General features: G+C 36.4%; 1 protein-coding gene across 1 annotated transcript in view; it reads left to right on the forward strand.

The window, feature by feature from the left end:
- cdh23 (cadherin-related 23) overlaps positions 1 to 17,719 on the forward strand; it is a 259,561-nt gene that overhangs the window by 158,785 nt on the left and 83,057 nt on the right. Inside the window, exons 12-13 of the mRNA XM_081350472.1 lie at positions 4,716 to 4,865; positions 7,636 to 7,794. Of these exons, the coding sequence (XP_081206598.1) occupies positions 4,716 to 4,865; positions 7,636 to 7,794 (309 nt within the window). The remainder of the gene's footprint in view (positions 1 to 4,715; positions 4,866 to 7,635; positions 7,795 to 17,719) is intronic.

The following is a 17,719-nucleotide window of genomic DNA, read 5'->3' on the forward strand; positions in this document are numbered from 1 at the left end:
TTGACGTTACATTCCCACGCCTCTAAACATGACGCGGCACAAAACAAACTGTGATTGGCTGCTTTACATGTCAGTCAGACGGCCTCTAGGTGGTACTTGGCCAATGAAAGCTGCTATGGAGTCCAGACCTTCTGCCATCAGTTTGAAGATCTGCCTACACGAGACTAGCTCAGTCCAGGTTTAGGTTTGGATTTGCTGTCATCACTTTACACATTAACCTACATAACTAAACATTAAAGTAAATATAAAGGTAATTTTCAGGATGAGTTATGTCAAGGCTTGTCTCATACAATGCAAATGATAATTTGGCCCCACTAGAGAAGTGGTTGCTAGGTACTAGGGTGTTGCTATGCTGTTTTTAACCAATCGCTAGGGTGTTCTAGATAGTTCCTACGGCATTGCTAGGCAGTTGCTTGGGTGTACTGAGTGGTTGCTAGTGTGTTGCTTGGCTTTTATTTTATTAGCAGTTGTTGAGGTTTTCTATTTGGTTGCTATGATGTTTGGACTGAATGTTAAGGACTTGTGGTTTCTAAGGTGTTGTAAGTGGTTTCTATGGTGTTGCTAGGTAGATTGTATGGTGTCCAGGTGGTTAAGACATTGAGAGGAGTTGCTATAGTGTTTTGGGTAGTTGGCTTTTAGGCAGTTTCTAGGTGTCATAGATGATTGCTAAGGCATTGTTATGTACAGTAGTTGTTAGGCAGTCGCTAGGGTGTTCTAGATGGTTTCTAGGGCATTGTTAAGCATTTTCTTGGGTGTTCTGGATGGCTCCAATATGGTATCTTTAGACTTTTACTAGGGTGTTCTGGTTGGTTTTGGGAGGTTGCTTGGTCATTGCTAAGACGTTACTAGAGTGTTTCTAGGTGATTTCTAGAGTGTTCTGAGTGGTTGCTAGGAAATAAAAAATTGGTGTTGCCTACACCGTTAACCTGTTTTTAAAATTTGCACCCTGTTTGTTGACGAAAACAGGAAGAAAATACAGGTATGTGCGCTGGCTGAATTAACATCATTTTTATTCATATCTTTCACATCTACTGCAGTCAGATTCACCGTGTTCACTCTGAAGGAATCACTCAACATGGCTGTGCACTTGTAATGACACATCAAGGATGTTAAGAGGCTAAAAGCAGGTTTAAAACTTGCCCCATTGAATTCAACAGGGTGCAAATTTTAAAAAGAGGATAACACGGTGTAGGCAACACTGATTTTTGTCGTTGTTCTCTGTACTGACAGCACTCCAAATTTACAAAAAAATTAGCTCAATGTTAAAATTGACTGGAGTTCTCCTTTAAAGATTATCAGAGTATGTTTTCAGTGTATTTTGGTTTTTAGGCAGTTTCTATGGTTTTCTAGATTGTTGCTAAAGGGCATTTGTATGCAGTTGCTAAGGTGTTCTATGTGGCTGCTAAAAAATGTGATGAGAAATAATCTTTGATTTCAGTGTTTTGAAGATGCCACAGTGTCATATTGTTTACTTCCGTTGCAGGAATCAACCAATTAATCATTTGCTTGTAGTTGTCGTCTATGCATATTAAGCCAAGATAGGAGAATATGTTTTAACAGAAAAAAATTACACACATCACCTTAAAAGCTATAAAATCACTCCAATAGTCCATTACAGCATCTCCGGCAGGGTGCTTTCAAATGGATGATTGTTCAGAGATAATGAGGTGTTATGTCAGCAAATGTAGTGTGCTTCTCTTCATTAGCATTAAGGTTAATGCAGATCAGAATGAAAGTCAGGATTAATGATTGTGTCAATCCACACGACAATCAGCCGGCAGCTCGCTAGTTAGTTTGTACAACAACAAACTTTAAACTCTTAAGAAAAATAGTGTTTGTTGGGTCACATTTGCATTTGTAGCTTTGTGTTTACAATCATTTGCAGATCATAAAACAGGATGATTCAGAGAAGAATATCTGAACAAATGAATCTCTTGATTATGCTTGTATATAAGAGTTCGAGTGACACAAACTCGTTTTATCCATCCTCATCTGTTTAGTGGCCGTTCATTCGGTCAGACTTTTCCTCAGCAAGGCCTCCGGATCTTCATTCTCCTCCTCAATTACAGCATCCGGCCTGAGGAGTGGCGTGATGGAGGGATTTTCATAACTGAGAGATATAAAAGAAGTGAATATCTCAGATTAACCTGGAGTGCTGGTCTCTTTAGCGAGGGCTAGTCTGTGGTTATCATCTTTTATTTCACACGCTCAATCTCTCTCTATTATTTTCTTGTTCTTTCTGTGTGTTTTCATCTGTATGGAAACACCTCGGGGTAAATGTTTATTGAACTCTGAAACTATTTTCTCTGTCCGGATCAATTCACCACGTTGCGGTCACAAACGGCTTCGCCTGCAAAATGGAACCTGGCGGCGGGTTTGTGTGCGTGTGTGTGTGTGTTAGTAGTTTTCTTCATTAAGCATTGTGCTTTTATTTGTAGGTACAAATATTAGCACTGAGCAGTAGGGGAGACCAGGGAAGTTGTCACAAGTATCTGGTTTTTGACTCACAAATGCTCTTTTCTCTAGCAGTGTTTTTATTTTATTTTATTTTATTTTTTATCCTATAAACTAAACTCCAATACTATCATATTTTTGCGATTAGCTCTTGGATAAACAAAAGTGTTATATTATTATTATTTATATATTATTATAGTATTTATTCATATTTTTAATGATATATTTTAAGTTTTCATTTTAAAAGTTTTAGTAATTTGGTTCTGCTTTTTGTCATATTTATTGATTTTTATTTTCCTGTTCAGTACTTTTATTTAATTTTTCACTTTATTTTTAGTAATTTTATTATTTTACTTCAATTTATTTTATTTCAGTTAGTTTTCAAGAAAATATTTATTTACATTTTTTTTTACCTTTTTCAATTAATTATATAGTATATATACTATATATATAAACTAAACCTATTAAAAATTATTTTATTAATTGAAAAACATATATATATTTTTTTTTTCACTAAATAAACACAAGAAATAATTTTTAATAATATTAAATTTTATTAACCAACATAAGAATACTGTAACGATGTTCAAGGCTGAAGGAAGAAGTGGCAACTGAAGAAGTTGGAACTGGCAAATGATCAAAGTAACTTTAATAATAATAAACAAAAAAAAATTTGTTGCAAAAAGAATTGCTACATTATTCTAATGACACACTCTTTAGAAAGCTTAAGGGCCAAATAAAAAGCAAATTAAATCTGTTGCGATATTCATAATGTTGCTTAATTTTATATCGGCAGAAAAATAACTGAATACATCCTACACATTCACTATATCATACAGCTCTAACAAATATAGTATACAGGGTTTGCTGGTCTACCATGTTGGTTCGTCAGTTGCTGTGTATGCGTATGAGATCAGATAAGAGCAAAACCCTCAACCCATCTTCTCCTTTTTGTGTGAGAGAGAGAGAGATTACGGCAAAAAAAGAAAGAGAGAAGGAGACTCGAAGAGATGGAGTGATTGTATAGACAGATAAGAGTGGACTTAGTAGAGATAAGCAGCCAGTAAACACACACAATAATCAATCACAGATTCTTCTCACCATGCGTAACATTATTGCTTTTTGAGTGTGTTTGTGTATGTTTACGTCTGTGTGTGTGTTTGGGGGGTGGAGAGTCGGTATGCTTGCCTCACTTTCCGTCTGAACTATATTCCACATTTTTTCTCGTCTTAAGTTGTTGTGACAGCTCACACAACTGTGTGGTTTTCAGTCAGCAAACCTCGCCATCACTGTAGCCGCCAGCTGTCTCACTCACGCACGCATTAGCATTGTGTTTAATCAGAGTGTGTGATGCAGTGTGTGTACAGTATAAAACTGCACTTTCTAAGATGGTGATGAGTCATCATTGAATTTACTTCCCACCATATGTCCTGTCTTCCCCGCACCGGCCTCGCGGAAGAGAGAATGACACTAATGAGGGACTTCCTGTCATCTCTCCATTTGCTCGGGATCTCTCTGTACCTGTGACAGCGACAAGAGACAGACATGATTATTGCAGAACATTTTATTACTTTATTATGTGAGGTTTGAAGTTTTATTTCGAGTCCATCCGATAAAATCCCTGTCAAAACACACTCTCACATTTGTTAGGATGACGAGAGAGAGGAACTTTTTGCAGGTGTGATGGACGGTGGATGCTAAATTTGGCTTTTTTATTAGACATAAAGTTCCCACTCATGGTTCCTTTAAGCATCAACATCTTCTCAGATGTTTCGCAAAGTCCTTGGGTGAAATGAAAGTAGACACAAATGAGAGCTTTGAAGTCACATGAAATCAATATTGACAATATTTTTTTATGGAATATTGCAATATTTGTTATTAATGATTTACGTGTGCACATAATTTGTTTGTTTTTTATGAATGTGCCGTCATATTGTTTAATCGAAATAGCTTCCCCTCCCTCTTGCAGTGTCATCACTTCTCTTCTCTGATGACGTGTTTACTGGCACAAGGGCGGGACAACCTGTCACTCACATGAGATCCACCAATAGCAAACCACAACCATCCAATCAATTTCTGATGGACAAAATTAAGTCCCGCCCTACATTTTTTTCTTGTTTGGGAAGCCATTGCATTCATTCATACATTTTTGTTCTTAGGAGAAACACCTGAGGAGGAGAAATGTTTGCTGCTCAGCTCTGGACAAAGAAATACATAATAAACTAAAACAATAATGTTGCAAAATCTGTCTATCTCTACAGGGGGTGAACAGCATGTTTCAGGTGGTCCTGACTGGAAATAACTCTGAGCACTTCAGCATCACTCCCACCGCAGTGCAGGGCAGAGCTGACCTCCGCGTGCGTGTGGCCTTCCCGCTGGACTACGAAACCATCAGGAGCTACAGCTTTTCTGTGAGTGTTGAAAACACAGATTCATTCATCCAGATTTACTTCACAAATCTCACTTATTCAATCCCTGAGTGATCTCATTAGTTTTTGTAGGTGTCATAAATCAGTACAGTAAAAATGATGATATTGTGAAATATTACAACAATTTGAAAACTGTTTACTTGTCTATTTTAATACATTTTAAAATGTTATTGATTCATGTGATGGCAAACCTAAAGTCTTCATTCCAATATGCTGATTTGATGCTCAAGAAACATTTCTTATTTTTGTGTAAACTGCTATTTTTAGCAGAAGCATTCTTTTAATAGTCTTTACTGTCACTTTTGATTTAATGAATGTTGAATAAAAGTATTTATTTAAAAAAAAACAGTACAGTTTTTACCAGTAGTGTATATGTTAAGTGTGGTTCAGGCACAGATATATTAACGTTTTAATGGTCACAAATACTTACATTATCAGTATATACAAGCAAATATGTAAAATATGTATTCGGCAAAATGTGTTAAAATTAATGCCATTTATCACATGTAATTTGTCTAAATTTAAACAGTAAATCAATCTATGAACTCTGTGAATTTTATATTGTATGAATTGGATTGGATTGGATGAATTGGTGGATTTGTATGTCTCTGAAGTTGTACATGCATAAAAGAAAGGCTTTATTTACCGATATTACCAAATGCATGCAAATATTCGTGAGATCAGATATTTGTCAGAATATTTAGTCAACATAAAACACTGTTTACAACTGAATATTTATTAAGAAAAAATATAGAATGGGACTTGTTTTTAATTGATTGGATCATGAAAAAGGAGTGTAACACCAGAATGGAATCTGGTGGAAACGTATAATATTAAAAGAGCCATTTTTATTCTTATTTTATTTTTTGGCTTTGAAATTACATTCACTGATGAATTATTCACCATAAGATCAGCAATTTGCATGGACATGCATGTGGTCAATTTTGATATTATGTTAATTTTTAAACAATGTGTGTCAAAATCAGTTCTTGGATTCAGGGAGCTTCTTCATCTTTGCCTGGAGAATTTAATATGAGATGCAGACAACTTTACACATCAAATGAACAACAGTAAAGCTCAAGTGCTTTTTATTTAAACATGTAGAATACACCGAGACTAGATGACCATGCTTGGGTAGTGTTTTCAAGGAAATAAACACAGAGATTTAGACTGAGGAAAATGAAACACGAATCGATTATTGGCAGTGCTGTCATGCTGCTGGAGTTCAGCTGTGTTTTTACAGTTGATTTAGTTTAAATGACTGGAGCTGCTCCCTACAGCGATGGACTTACTAGCTGAACTGATAAATGACTGCAATCTGCACCGGCACAAAACACACTCAGAAACGTGCAGGAGATTCCTTCAAACAGGCACTAACTCAACCAGTTTGTAGCCTTGTTTCTTGCAAACGTGTTCTAATTCATCTAAAAGTCATGCTAATAAGACATTTGGAAACTGAAAAAATGTGACTTTTTAAGAGAGTATTACTTGGGTGAATGTTTTTTTTCTCTTTCACTATCTTTCATCAAACTGTAATAACTTTATCCTTTCTTGAAATAATTAGAAAAAATAGCTTTAACCAATAAAATCATGGCCTTCATTTGAGAAATGTATCATATACTGTAACAGATTAATTGTATTGAGAATACTGTACATGCATGTTGTTTTCAAATGCACTGTGACACAACAGCAAAAAAACGTATGCTCATTCGCAGACATCATAGACATGTCAGCACGTCATCATAGAGATATAAAAGTCTCATAAAAGTGATACAAAACAGACACTTTAAAGGTATAGCGGAGGATTTTTTACTTCCGGGTGGGTGGCCTATACTATTGGTCCTCCTAATTGTCAATCATTCTGGTGAATCAATCAAACTTTTCAAAAAGTGGAGAGGGCGGGTCTTATCTAAAATTCAGAAAGATCCTCCGCTATACCTTTAAAGCAACACTAAGGAACATTTTTTACCTTAAAATAATGTTTCCAAAATCGTATCATTGGTTCATCAAGTCGTAACAGGGTGAAAGGCACTTCTGGATTCGCTTTGCAGCCCTATCTGCTACAACCACTGTGCAAGTTTGCCAAACCGGGTTGCGTTTCTGTATGTTTCTGTAGTTCGAATGAGACATAAGAAAACTACAAATTTGACTTGCTTTACGTCAAGCCTTACAATAGTCATTATTTAGTTTTTCTTCGTTTCTGATGTCGCAATACATCATACTTTCATGAAATCATGCAACATACTTTACCTCGTCTATGGACATCGTTCATTCCAAAGCCGGTGCTAGATAAACAGCGAGCGTGCGTGCGACAGTAGGCTGCGGGCGCCGAAATTATTTACGACAGCGGAAATGGACAATTCCGCTTCCAACCTGTAGGGCGACGGAAGAGGAAAAGTTCCTTAATGTTGCTTTAATTTAAAATGTTTGTTTTGTTCCAAAATCTAGTGAGCTGTCTTGCTGTTTAGTGCCTAGGCTGCAGTCTTCAAAGGGAGCATTCGAACCTCATGACTGATTTGAAACTCGACATTGGCAACAATAATATTGTCGATGCAGTGCATAGAACTCACAAATACTATGTCAAATAGTTCATTCAATATTTTATTATTGATATTTTTCAGTACTTAATGAAATATGTTTTTTCATCTTGGATGATGTTTTAAAATGCTTCCTCTATAGTTTTTGGTGTTCTTTTATGTGATGTTGTTGATGCGGATGGTGGCTGTGGTTTCATTGCCACTCTTTTCTCCAGCTGTATGCCAACGAGTCTCTGTCGGAACATGTGGGGTTTGCTCGGGTCATCATCGACCTCATCAATGAGAACGACAACAGGCCGATCTTCAGCCAGGCTCTTTATAACATCAGTTTACTTGAGAGCACCGCTCCTGGAACGTCTCTACTGCAAATAAAGGTGAACACACACACCAATCGCTTTCTCCAGCACTGTGTCTGAAATCTTGTACTGTCTGAGTAAGTACTACATTTGAATTTGGATTTTAAAAAGGTACACTCTATAGTAGGAATGTGTGTAGTATGAATGAAAATACGTACTACATCCGCCATGTTGTTACTGTCAAGTGACCTCTCCCGTGGCCTCATGGGATTGTAAAGCGTCCATTGTATGCACACTTCAGCGTCTGCCGTCTCACTATTTGAGGACATGAAAACATGAAATTGATCACCAGAGCTGCTCCGAGAGTCACTTCACAACACACAAAAAAAATAAAAATAAAAACCGATTGTCATATCATATACACCCTCTGTGTCTCTCATAGCAACAACAACTCTTTGACATCCACAAGATTCCTCTCCCTTTCACTGCGACACGTCATTCATTTGATTTCAGCACACAGACTGTTTCCAGAGCGGTGAAGGTCATCCCACACTAGGAGTATAAATCACTGTGAACAACCACATGCAGCTCATAAATTCAGCCTATTATCACTCTCCCTCTGTCACTCTCACTCATGGACGCTATGGAGATCAATACTGATCGATACGCAGTCCAGGCTCTGGATTCAGGTGCTGGACTGGTGTCTGTTCAGGCTAGTCCTAATCATAAAAACTCATTCTAGTTCAGAGCTCCTGCATTGTGAGGAGGCAGTCCAAGAGCTTAGATGCATAGAAAAAAATCATGAAAAATCAGAAATCATGGTGCCATTTGTTGGAAAAGCCACTTTGAACTTTTAAACCAAACTTTTCTGTTTAATATTAAAGGGGTCATATTATGAAGAGTCAAGTTTTCCTTGATCTTTTGAGATCAAAGAGCGTGTACTATGAAAAAACTCTGTAACTTTCAGAACTTCCTCTGCAGTCCAAAAGATGCATTTATTGAAAACAAACATATTCATTGGCAAATAACTAGTCAGAAATTTGGCCTGTGATTAGGATGGATTTGCAAGGTAATGTATTCATAAAAAATGCAGGTATTATTACCTCATTGCCAACACTAGAAAAGACTGGTTGACGTTTCTATATCTCTGATCATTTTAGTTGGACTTTAGATGTTTATAAGTGGAACATTATAAGTGGACTTCAATAGGAAAAAAAGAGAATGACCCCTTTTAAAATGGCCAAAATGAATTTTTTTTTGAATCAATAAAATGCAAGACAGACATAATTTGCATGCAACCAGCTTAAAGTACGGTAGTTTCATAAAAGGGTCAGAGAATGTGAAACATGTAAATTATACTTTGACTCTATACGGTTCAGAAAAAAATAATATGATAAATTGCATGTCGCTTTTACACATCTTTTTTTTATGTGTATGGTGTCCAAGACACACTTTTAACTTAAAATCTGAATAAAGAATTTATCCTCAATAAATTGCATTTTTGTTACTTTGTTACCCAAAGGTTTGTATGTAATGGCATCTCTAGCTCTTGTTCTCTCTCCATCTCTGATGAGGCAATCGTGTGTGGCAGTGAGTCTTTTATGTCGATAAATGCTGTCTGCTCTTTGTCACTGGTTCCCTCATGACATGTAACGGCCTGTAAAGTCAATAGAGTAGTAACTTTACCCACAATGCCCTGAGGAGTAGCTGAAACACAGCTATGTGGCAGCAGCCTTATGATTACTCACTGTTCTATGTTTTTCTCTGTTTTCTTTTCTCTTTTTTGTAATATCTCGATTCTCTCTTTTCCTTACCAACCATCGCTTTCAAACAGCTGCTATAAAGAGCTTTAAACAGTTGGTTGATTCTTCACCTAAACCTTTAACACTTTCCCATTGCAGCGTTGCAGTCATTGTTATTTCCTTAAGGAATTGCAGATGTAGTTGTGTCTGTACCTCTTATTTTCTCTCTGAGGCTCTGTGTGTGTTAAACAGATGTCTGGACTGTTGCTAATGTGCTGCTGCTAGCTCACTTGAGCAGTTTAGAAAAAGAAAACACACACACACACACACACACACACACACACACTCACACACATCCATATGTTCCAACATACATTTACATAACTGTCAGATACCTGTCAGCTCTGACTCATTATGATGGATGCTCATTTTTTTCTCAATTTGTTTAAACTATAATTTAATTTTAAGTTGCACTCAGTACATGTTGCTTGTTGTTTAGCTAACCATTAGAGATAGATAGATAGAGTCATAAAAACTCTAGAGGGTGCAGTCCTTTACATGCAATTTGCAAGCAATAACATAATTACCGCATGATACAAGCTGATAGCACAAACTGCATGAAGCCTCTGCTGATCTTGCAGCAAATGAGATTGCTTGCTCAACATTTAAATGGCCTGGTTGATTGTCTGCTGTAAACTAGTCCTGCAGTGCACTTTCAGCCTTCCACCTCCCCAGCTCCACCTGCCTAGATCTGCTATGGGATTATGTATGTCTATTTATGCAGCAGCAGCAGCATATGTTACATATCTTATCTCACAGCGTGTCTGTTTATCTATTTACAGTAGCAAGTCCATACTTGCTTTGCAGCAGCAGCGTAGCAGATCAATTCGCCAGTACCAAATACATTAACATAGCCATATTCAAAGCCATATTCATGTCTTTCAACCCCTACTAGTATATATTTCTTTTTATTTCAAGAAAACTTTCAGACACACATTAAGCCAAGTGCTGGAGCAGATCATTCTGTCAGAGCTGATTGTTCTTTAAATGCTGTTTTTAGTCTTTCTTTTAACTTAATCTGTGCCCGGGAACCCAGCCCAAAGAGCTTAGGCTCTGAGTATCTGGATTGTGAGCTATCAGTGTGTTTGGAAGACCACTTGAGACACTTTCTCCCTTAAAAGAAGAACTCACAAACCCAAAGGCCATATCACTCCATAATTCATTCATCTCTATACCACTAATGCCACCAAACAGAATTAAATCGAAAATTAAATGGCCCAAATGCTATATCATTGGAAATATGTAAGGGCCGGCGTCATGACAAATCGGGTCCTCCCTCGAAATTGGGCCTATATCAACTATCAGTTAAGGATTATACTAAGTACATACGAACAATGTTAATTTAAAATAAATAAATAATAATAGTAGCCTATTAAGTGAATAACTGAACATCATTACATTACTTTTTTAAATGAAATATTTGGACATTTAACACTTAATTTAACACATTAAAGATGACTGTGGTCAGTGCAAATGTATGTATAAACTAATCAATCAGGCTAATTTGGGTATCTGTATGCTATTCTAGGACATAAGCTAACTAATACAGACAGTAATGGCCATTATAATGTAGTTTAAACAGCATTTTACCATAACTACCATAACTCCAGGCGCTAAAGAGAGTACCTATTAAAAGCCAATGGGATCACTTGGTGGTCTGTGAAAATGATCAAGATTTCTTGTGCCAAAAACATTTTTTTCATGATCACTTTCCTTTAGAATTACCTTTACCTTTAAGACATCTTAATGTAAATGAGCACTTTTATGCTAAACTTTTCACATCTGAAATGAGAAACACGTAGTTTAGTCTTTCTTTCCTAATGCTGGGATTCTTTGGAAAGATATGCAGAGCCGTAGGTACTACACAGAGCACCTTTTAACCTCTTTATTTCAAAAGGGCAAGAAAAGGGCAAGAATTTTCTTCAATTTTTCAATGACACGGCCCCTTTAGCTCTATTCCAGACTATATCACACCATAAATACAGCCTCATTAACCCTTAACGATCACTTATTACCCGTTCATATTATCTTTTTAACATGGTCATAAAAGCTCTATTATTTCATTAAGTGAGTTTAAGTGCTGTGATCCTGCAAGCACGGGCCCATAAAATCAGCAGCAGACTCAATAGCATGGCCTTTCACGGTGCGCCATTACTGCACGAGCTGTTAAAGCAGGGGATCCAACACATTCACTGTGAAAAATAGTAAGCAGTCGTTTACCTGGTGGTGTTTCCCCAGCTGTATCCCTACAAGCCCCATCTTTAAAGCTTTGCGAACGTAGCTCTACTTGTGTGGTTTTCAAATTGGTCACTTGGTTGGTCACATGATGCTGTCAGAAACGCTCTAGTTGTGAACAATTTAAAAAATAATCCATTTGAATTTATTTTAAAATGTAATTTATTCCTGGGATGATGGTAAAGCTGAATTTTCAGCATCATTATTTCAGTCTTCAGTGTCACATGATCCTTCTAATATGCTGATTTGCTGTATTGTTTGGCAGTTCTGTCCACTTTATAGTTTATAGTACACTTTATAGTATACATTCATGTATGCTTTATTTGATTTAGCAAATTAAAGATTTCAAATTTGTAAAAGTAGGTGTAAACATTTTTATTAAAATGAACAAAGTATATAAGTCATCAATTCTATAGTCATAAATAATACTTGTACTGAGAGAAATATTTTCACACAATGTATATCACTGACCAGATGCCACTTGGTTTGATATTCAGTATTCATACATGAAGTGTGATTTTAGTGTAGTTTTTGGGGTCATTGGTGTTTAAATATCTAATGTGCAGATTGTTCAAAGCAGAAATAAACAGGAAAATATCAGTAGATTATGCAAACATCATCAAATATGAGACAAATTCTGCTGTAAAGGTTCTCATATGTCAGGTTTTCAGCTCAATTCAGTTAGTGTTGATTCAGTTCAGTTCAATAACTGTGTGAAGTTCCTTAATTATGAAATGAGTTAAATGAATCTTTAAGCAGCTCTACAGAAGACAACGGTGTCGTTATTCACTTTGAGTCAGTTCATTGTTGATTCAGTCCAGTTCAGTAACAGAATCGATGTTGCAAAATTCATCAATTATGAAAATTTGATTCAGCTATAAAGCAGCTTTGCAGAAAACTGTCATAGTCTAACAACTCGATTCAGTTCAAAGTTTCAGTGCAGTCAAATAGTTAATGCAGAATTACTGATTATTAAGTATCTTTTAACCCCTAACTAAGCAAACTAAATGACAGAAATGGAGGAAACACCTTCTCAGTCAGGAGTCTCAGTTGAACAAACATGGTATGATTTATTCCTGGCTGCATCACAAGTCAGATTGTGGATTGATATCTTTTACATTTTTTCTTCTAATAGTAATTTTCTACATAATCTTACTGGTTTTATTTATTCCATGGGAATATTTTTTTCTCTCTCTAACTCTCTCTAAATCTATTTGTTATTTTCAAAAATGCATTTTTTTGCAGTGTAACACAAAGTTGTGCATCACAAACCCCCATATACACATAACCTATTGTGTGTTTGATAAGGCATTCATACACACTCAGAGACATTGTTTAATATTTATCAGTGATGGCAGTGGTTATCATTATAAATATTTATAGTGATTTAGTTTGTATGTGTCTCATGAGATGAGGGCAACTCATATCTTCTAAATTGCTTCTTTGTTTTCAGTGTCTTTTGACTGTGGTTTGTTTGTCTCTCTCCATATCCTATTTATTATTTTCACTTGCATTTATACACTCTCTTTTCCTTCAGCCATTATAGCACTAATGGATTTATGTCCCTTTGAGTGTGTGTGTGTGTGTGTGTGTGTGTGTTCATGGTTTGTATCTGTGGTTGTCTGTGTGTGTGTGTGTGTGTGTGTGTTTTGGGGTGTGTTATTGTGGTTTGTTTGTGTTTGTTCACTCGCATATTTCTCCTTGTTGAGGGGTTTCGTTAGTTTTTGGTACAGTGTCATCATGTCTATGGAAAGTCCCCATAAAACATGGAAACCCGTGTGTGTGTGTGTGTGGTTCTGGTATCCCCTATTCCCTACATTCCGATATTTTGGACCTTGTGGACATGTTTTGGTCCCAATGAGGAAAACAGCTTATAAAACATACTAACTGGTCTTTTATAAAACTATAAAAATGCAGAATGTTTTCTGTTTAGGGGATAGAATATACAGTTTGTACAGTTAATTAAGAAGAGGAGAGGATCTCTAGTATGTCTAGTAGACATAAGTGGTCATATTTCTTTATCTGGGTTTCTGTTCTCAATTTTTCTCTCATCATTCTTTGCGTATAGTCTTATTAATTTTTTCCCCTTTAATCATAAAGAGCAAGGAGGACAGTCGCTGATGATGATCTGTCTATAAAGTATAGCTGCTGGCTATATTCAAACCTCATATACTCATATTGCCAAATCTCTCTCTCTCTCTCTCTCTTCCTCTGTCTATTCTGGTATAATTTGGCTGTGTTGTTCTTGTCACACTCATTTTAATCCCTCTTTTATTGTTGTTGTTGTGGCCAAATGTGAACGGAAAGCTGATCTCTCTCTCTCTCTCTCTCTCTCTCTCTCTCAGTCCACAGCACATCTCTTCTTTCTCCCCCCTTTCTTCCTCTCTCTTTAAATCACTCTTTTACTCATTTTCTTATCACGGTCCTCCAGTTCGTTAAGGCGTTCATCGTGCGCGTGTGTGTGTTTATTTAATTGCTGTAATAGGTTTATTCAGTAAACAGTTGATAAGACTCAGACATCACCCTGAGGCAGCACTTGTCTTTCCTGTTGTGTGATGTTTTTTGCATGAATTATTATTATTTTTTTAATAAAAAAAAAAAAAATACAATTATATATAATTATGTAAAAAAATGCTGAGTTTTTATTCATATTTCCTGGATAGCATGAGCGCAAATATGATATTCATTTTATACAACAGTTCAATAAATAAGAAATGATTGTGTTATTTTTAGATTATTTTTTAGAATATTGTGTTACATTTTAGATTGCTTTTGCTGCGAAAATATTACCTACCCATTACCTGCAACTATTGTGCGTTTCCAAGTTTATGTGTAATAAATTCTGCGGAATCAAATTAAAAATGCTTTTTCTTATGTTTTTTAAGCTACTTTTTGTAATGTCTATTTGATGCTTTTCTCATTTAACATAATGACTTTAAATTGTCTTTTGGGGATAATTTCTCAGCCAATCTTTTATTAATCAGTTATTAATATTTCATTGGATTTCTGAAATTTTCTCCACACAATTTGGCATGTTTCATTGTGTTATCGCAAATAAAAAAGCACAATTACGCAAATTTAAAACCATGGAACAGATATTTAATAATATTTGAATAAAGGGTGACGGGTCAGTTTTCCTACACCAGTTTTACACTACTGTACAGTACAGTGAATTTGACATGTATGGAACTGGTTGTATTGTCATGGATAATACAGATTTATATGATTTTGCAAGTTTTGATTGGTTTAAATGCGCGTGTATGTGTGAAGGATCGCTTATGGCATACAGTTGGCATTATATTACTGTGTATTTCTGATAGAGATGTTTAAGACAAAATGTTGTAAATGCCCTTTATGTTTAGTATGTTCCGACACACTTGTAAATGTATTTTTCCAAGCTTTGTCAAATGAGGACATACCATAGAATTCTATTATTTTTTTTAAATAAATGTAATCCACAGGCCATCTTACCTAAAAGAAAACTTTTAGCTGCTTTAGAATGAATTAAAAGATATTTCAAAACCGCTTTTTATTCATTATGAATCACCTTTCCTTTTGGACGTCCCCATAAGAATGTTTAGCCCGATTGTTACTTCTGGAGACATTTCTCTGCTAATCTCAGTAGATTAGCAAGGCCCTTAGGGTGTGTTGCGTGTGTGTTTTGGCAGATTGCTCCATTGGATTAATGTGTCACTAACAGCTTAGTCACAGATTCACCACCGAGACTAATACTCTCTCTCAAACACACTCCTCTGAGTGTCCTAATAAGTCGAATTGACTCAAAACATTTGAGGAAACTTATTCCATCAAATTAATTAAGTAGTCAATAGTGTCTCTCAAAACTTGACATTAAGGTCACCTAATGTGTTTTTTTCTTCTTCTTTTTTTCAAAGAGTGAACTATATGGTTTATACAAAGTTAACAAATTTCCACTCAGTGTATCTGCTCGATACATTTCAGTTGATTGTTTTTAAATCATTGACTCTAAATTAACATAATAACATGATCTAAAATCGAATCATCACATCAATTATATTATAAAATATTGTAGTAATTTAAAATGATTTTTTTTTCTATTTTTGTGTATTTTAGAAAGTAATTTATCCCTGTGATGTCAAATCTGAATTTTCAGTCTTCAGTGTCACATGATCCTTCAGAAATCATTTTAATATGCTGATTTACTGCTCAAGAAACATTTCTGATTATTATCAATGTTGCAAACAGTTGTGCTGCTTCCAGAACTGAAATATTTATATTGTATTGAAATATTTTCTGTTGCGGTCATGGCTCAAACTGTTGTTGGGTGTTTGGTCTTAGTCAGAGCCATAGAGAGAAAGAGTTGCGACACTCCCATAGACCTCCGTTGTAAATAATGGCGGCGCTTTTAACCGCCTACTTCCGGGATTTGAAGATCGGAATAGTTCTAAACACTGTCATTTTGGCGTTGGACACCATTCACTTACATTGCTGCGCGTCGAGTTGTTCTAGAGTTAAGTTGCTGAAATATCGACCTCTTTTGATTTGTCAACTGTCTATGTTGTATCAGAGGCCCTTTGCGATGCTTATACTGGTCTTCATTTGTACATGCACAGCGTAATTATTTATATTTTATGTTGGTTGTTTCAACCAATTTTCAAGCACTGCCTGCTAGCTAGTGCGACTTCGTCAGCTGTGACAGTAAGAGTTCGGTAATGAATCACTACCACCTTTATAGCAACTTTTATTTAATTAATTTTTTTGGGAAATACTAACTTTTCATTATGTTTTATTGTCTTGAGTGAAGTGGCTTGTGAGAACAATGCTGGACCTCTAGGATTGTTATGGGATCACCAGTCCTGTCTGTTTCATGGATCACCTGCCCCTGGTTTTTGTTTTCCTTGTTCACACACACCCACACAAGCACACATTTTTGTTGTCTGTCATTGTTTAATAAAAAAATATTTAAGCGAACTCTGAACGGACCGCCACGGCAGACCTCTTTGCGTGATCACGAAGGTAGGCTAATGGCTGAATAAAAATTTATAAGCAAAATCACGGGAATCAATAGCCTAATACAGCCCAGTTGTGCTATAATAAATATCATGAGACGTCCATCATCAGATGAATAATATGGAAAAGTTAAGTTGGAGCCGCTAAAGCCAGTGCTACTACCCATGCGAACATGAACACTGAGCTTTTCCCTCCAAAAATATAGCCTAAAACTTCTCTCCAAATGCAAAACTGACATTAACAAAATGCAATAATGCAATAACAGCTGAAAAAGTACTTGGGTGTGTGTTTTATTTTATATTTACCGTTCAATAATGCAATCGCTGCTGTCTGTCCCATAGAAGAGCATGACAGCCAGCGTATGTTTTAGAACTATTGGGGCTTACATGAACCACGTGACAGCCATAGCGGCGACATCAAAGAGTGTCGCAACTCTTTCTCTCTATGGCTCTGGTCTTAGTGAATGAAAAGAGACTTTCTGGTTGTGTTGATGGTCTCTTGTCTCATCTGTCACAGCTAGATCTCTATTGAGGGTTTTCTCCTCACCCTGGTGTCACTTCCGCTTTCATTCACTCTGAGATGGTGTCTGACATGTGTCAGTTAGAGAGAATCGTCTTTTCAGGGTGCAGGTGCACATTTAGGCCTGTCTTCAGGCTGGTACTCTGCTCTTTCACTGAAGTTTTAGTGTCTTTGTAAATCTGTTGGGTTTCTGTCTGGAGTTTTAGGTGTGTGTGTCTTTGCCAGACTGAGCAGGAAGAAGGGATGGAGGAGAGAGAGAGAGAGAGAGAGAGAGAGATGCTATCACCTCTGCCGTCCTCTCTCCGCTCTGATCCCTGTCTATCTCACCTGACCTGCATTAAGTCTCCTGTCATGGTAGCGACTGTTGTCACACTAACACCTGGAGCCCAGCACTGTCATCACTGCACTTATGGGCCTGTCAATCACACACAGAGAGAGAGAGAGAGAGACAGAGAGAA

Source organism: Scardinius erythrophthalmus (genome assembly GCF_964197995.2).
Source record: "Scardinius erythrophthalmus genome assembly, chromosome: 21".
NCBI lineage: Eukaryota > Metazoa > Chordata > Actinopteri > Cypriniformes > Leuciscidae > Scardinius > Scardinius erythrophthalmus.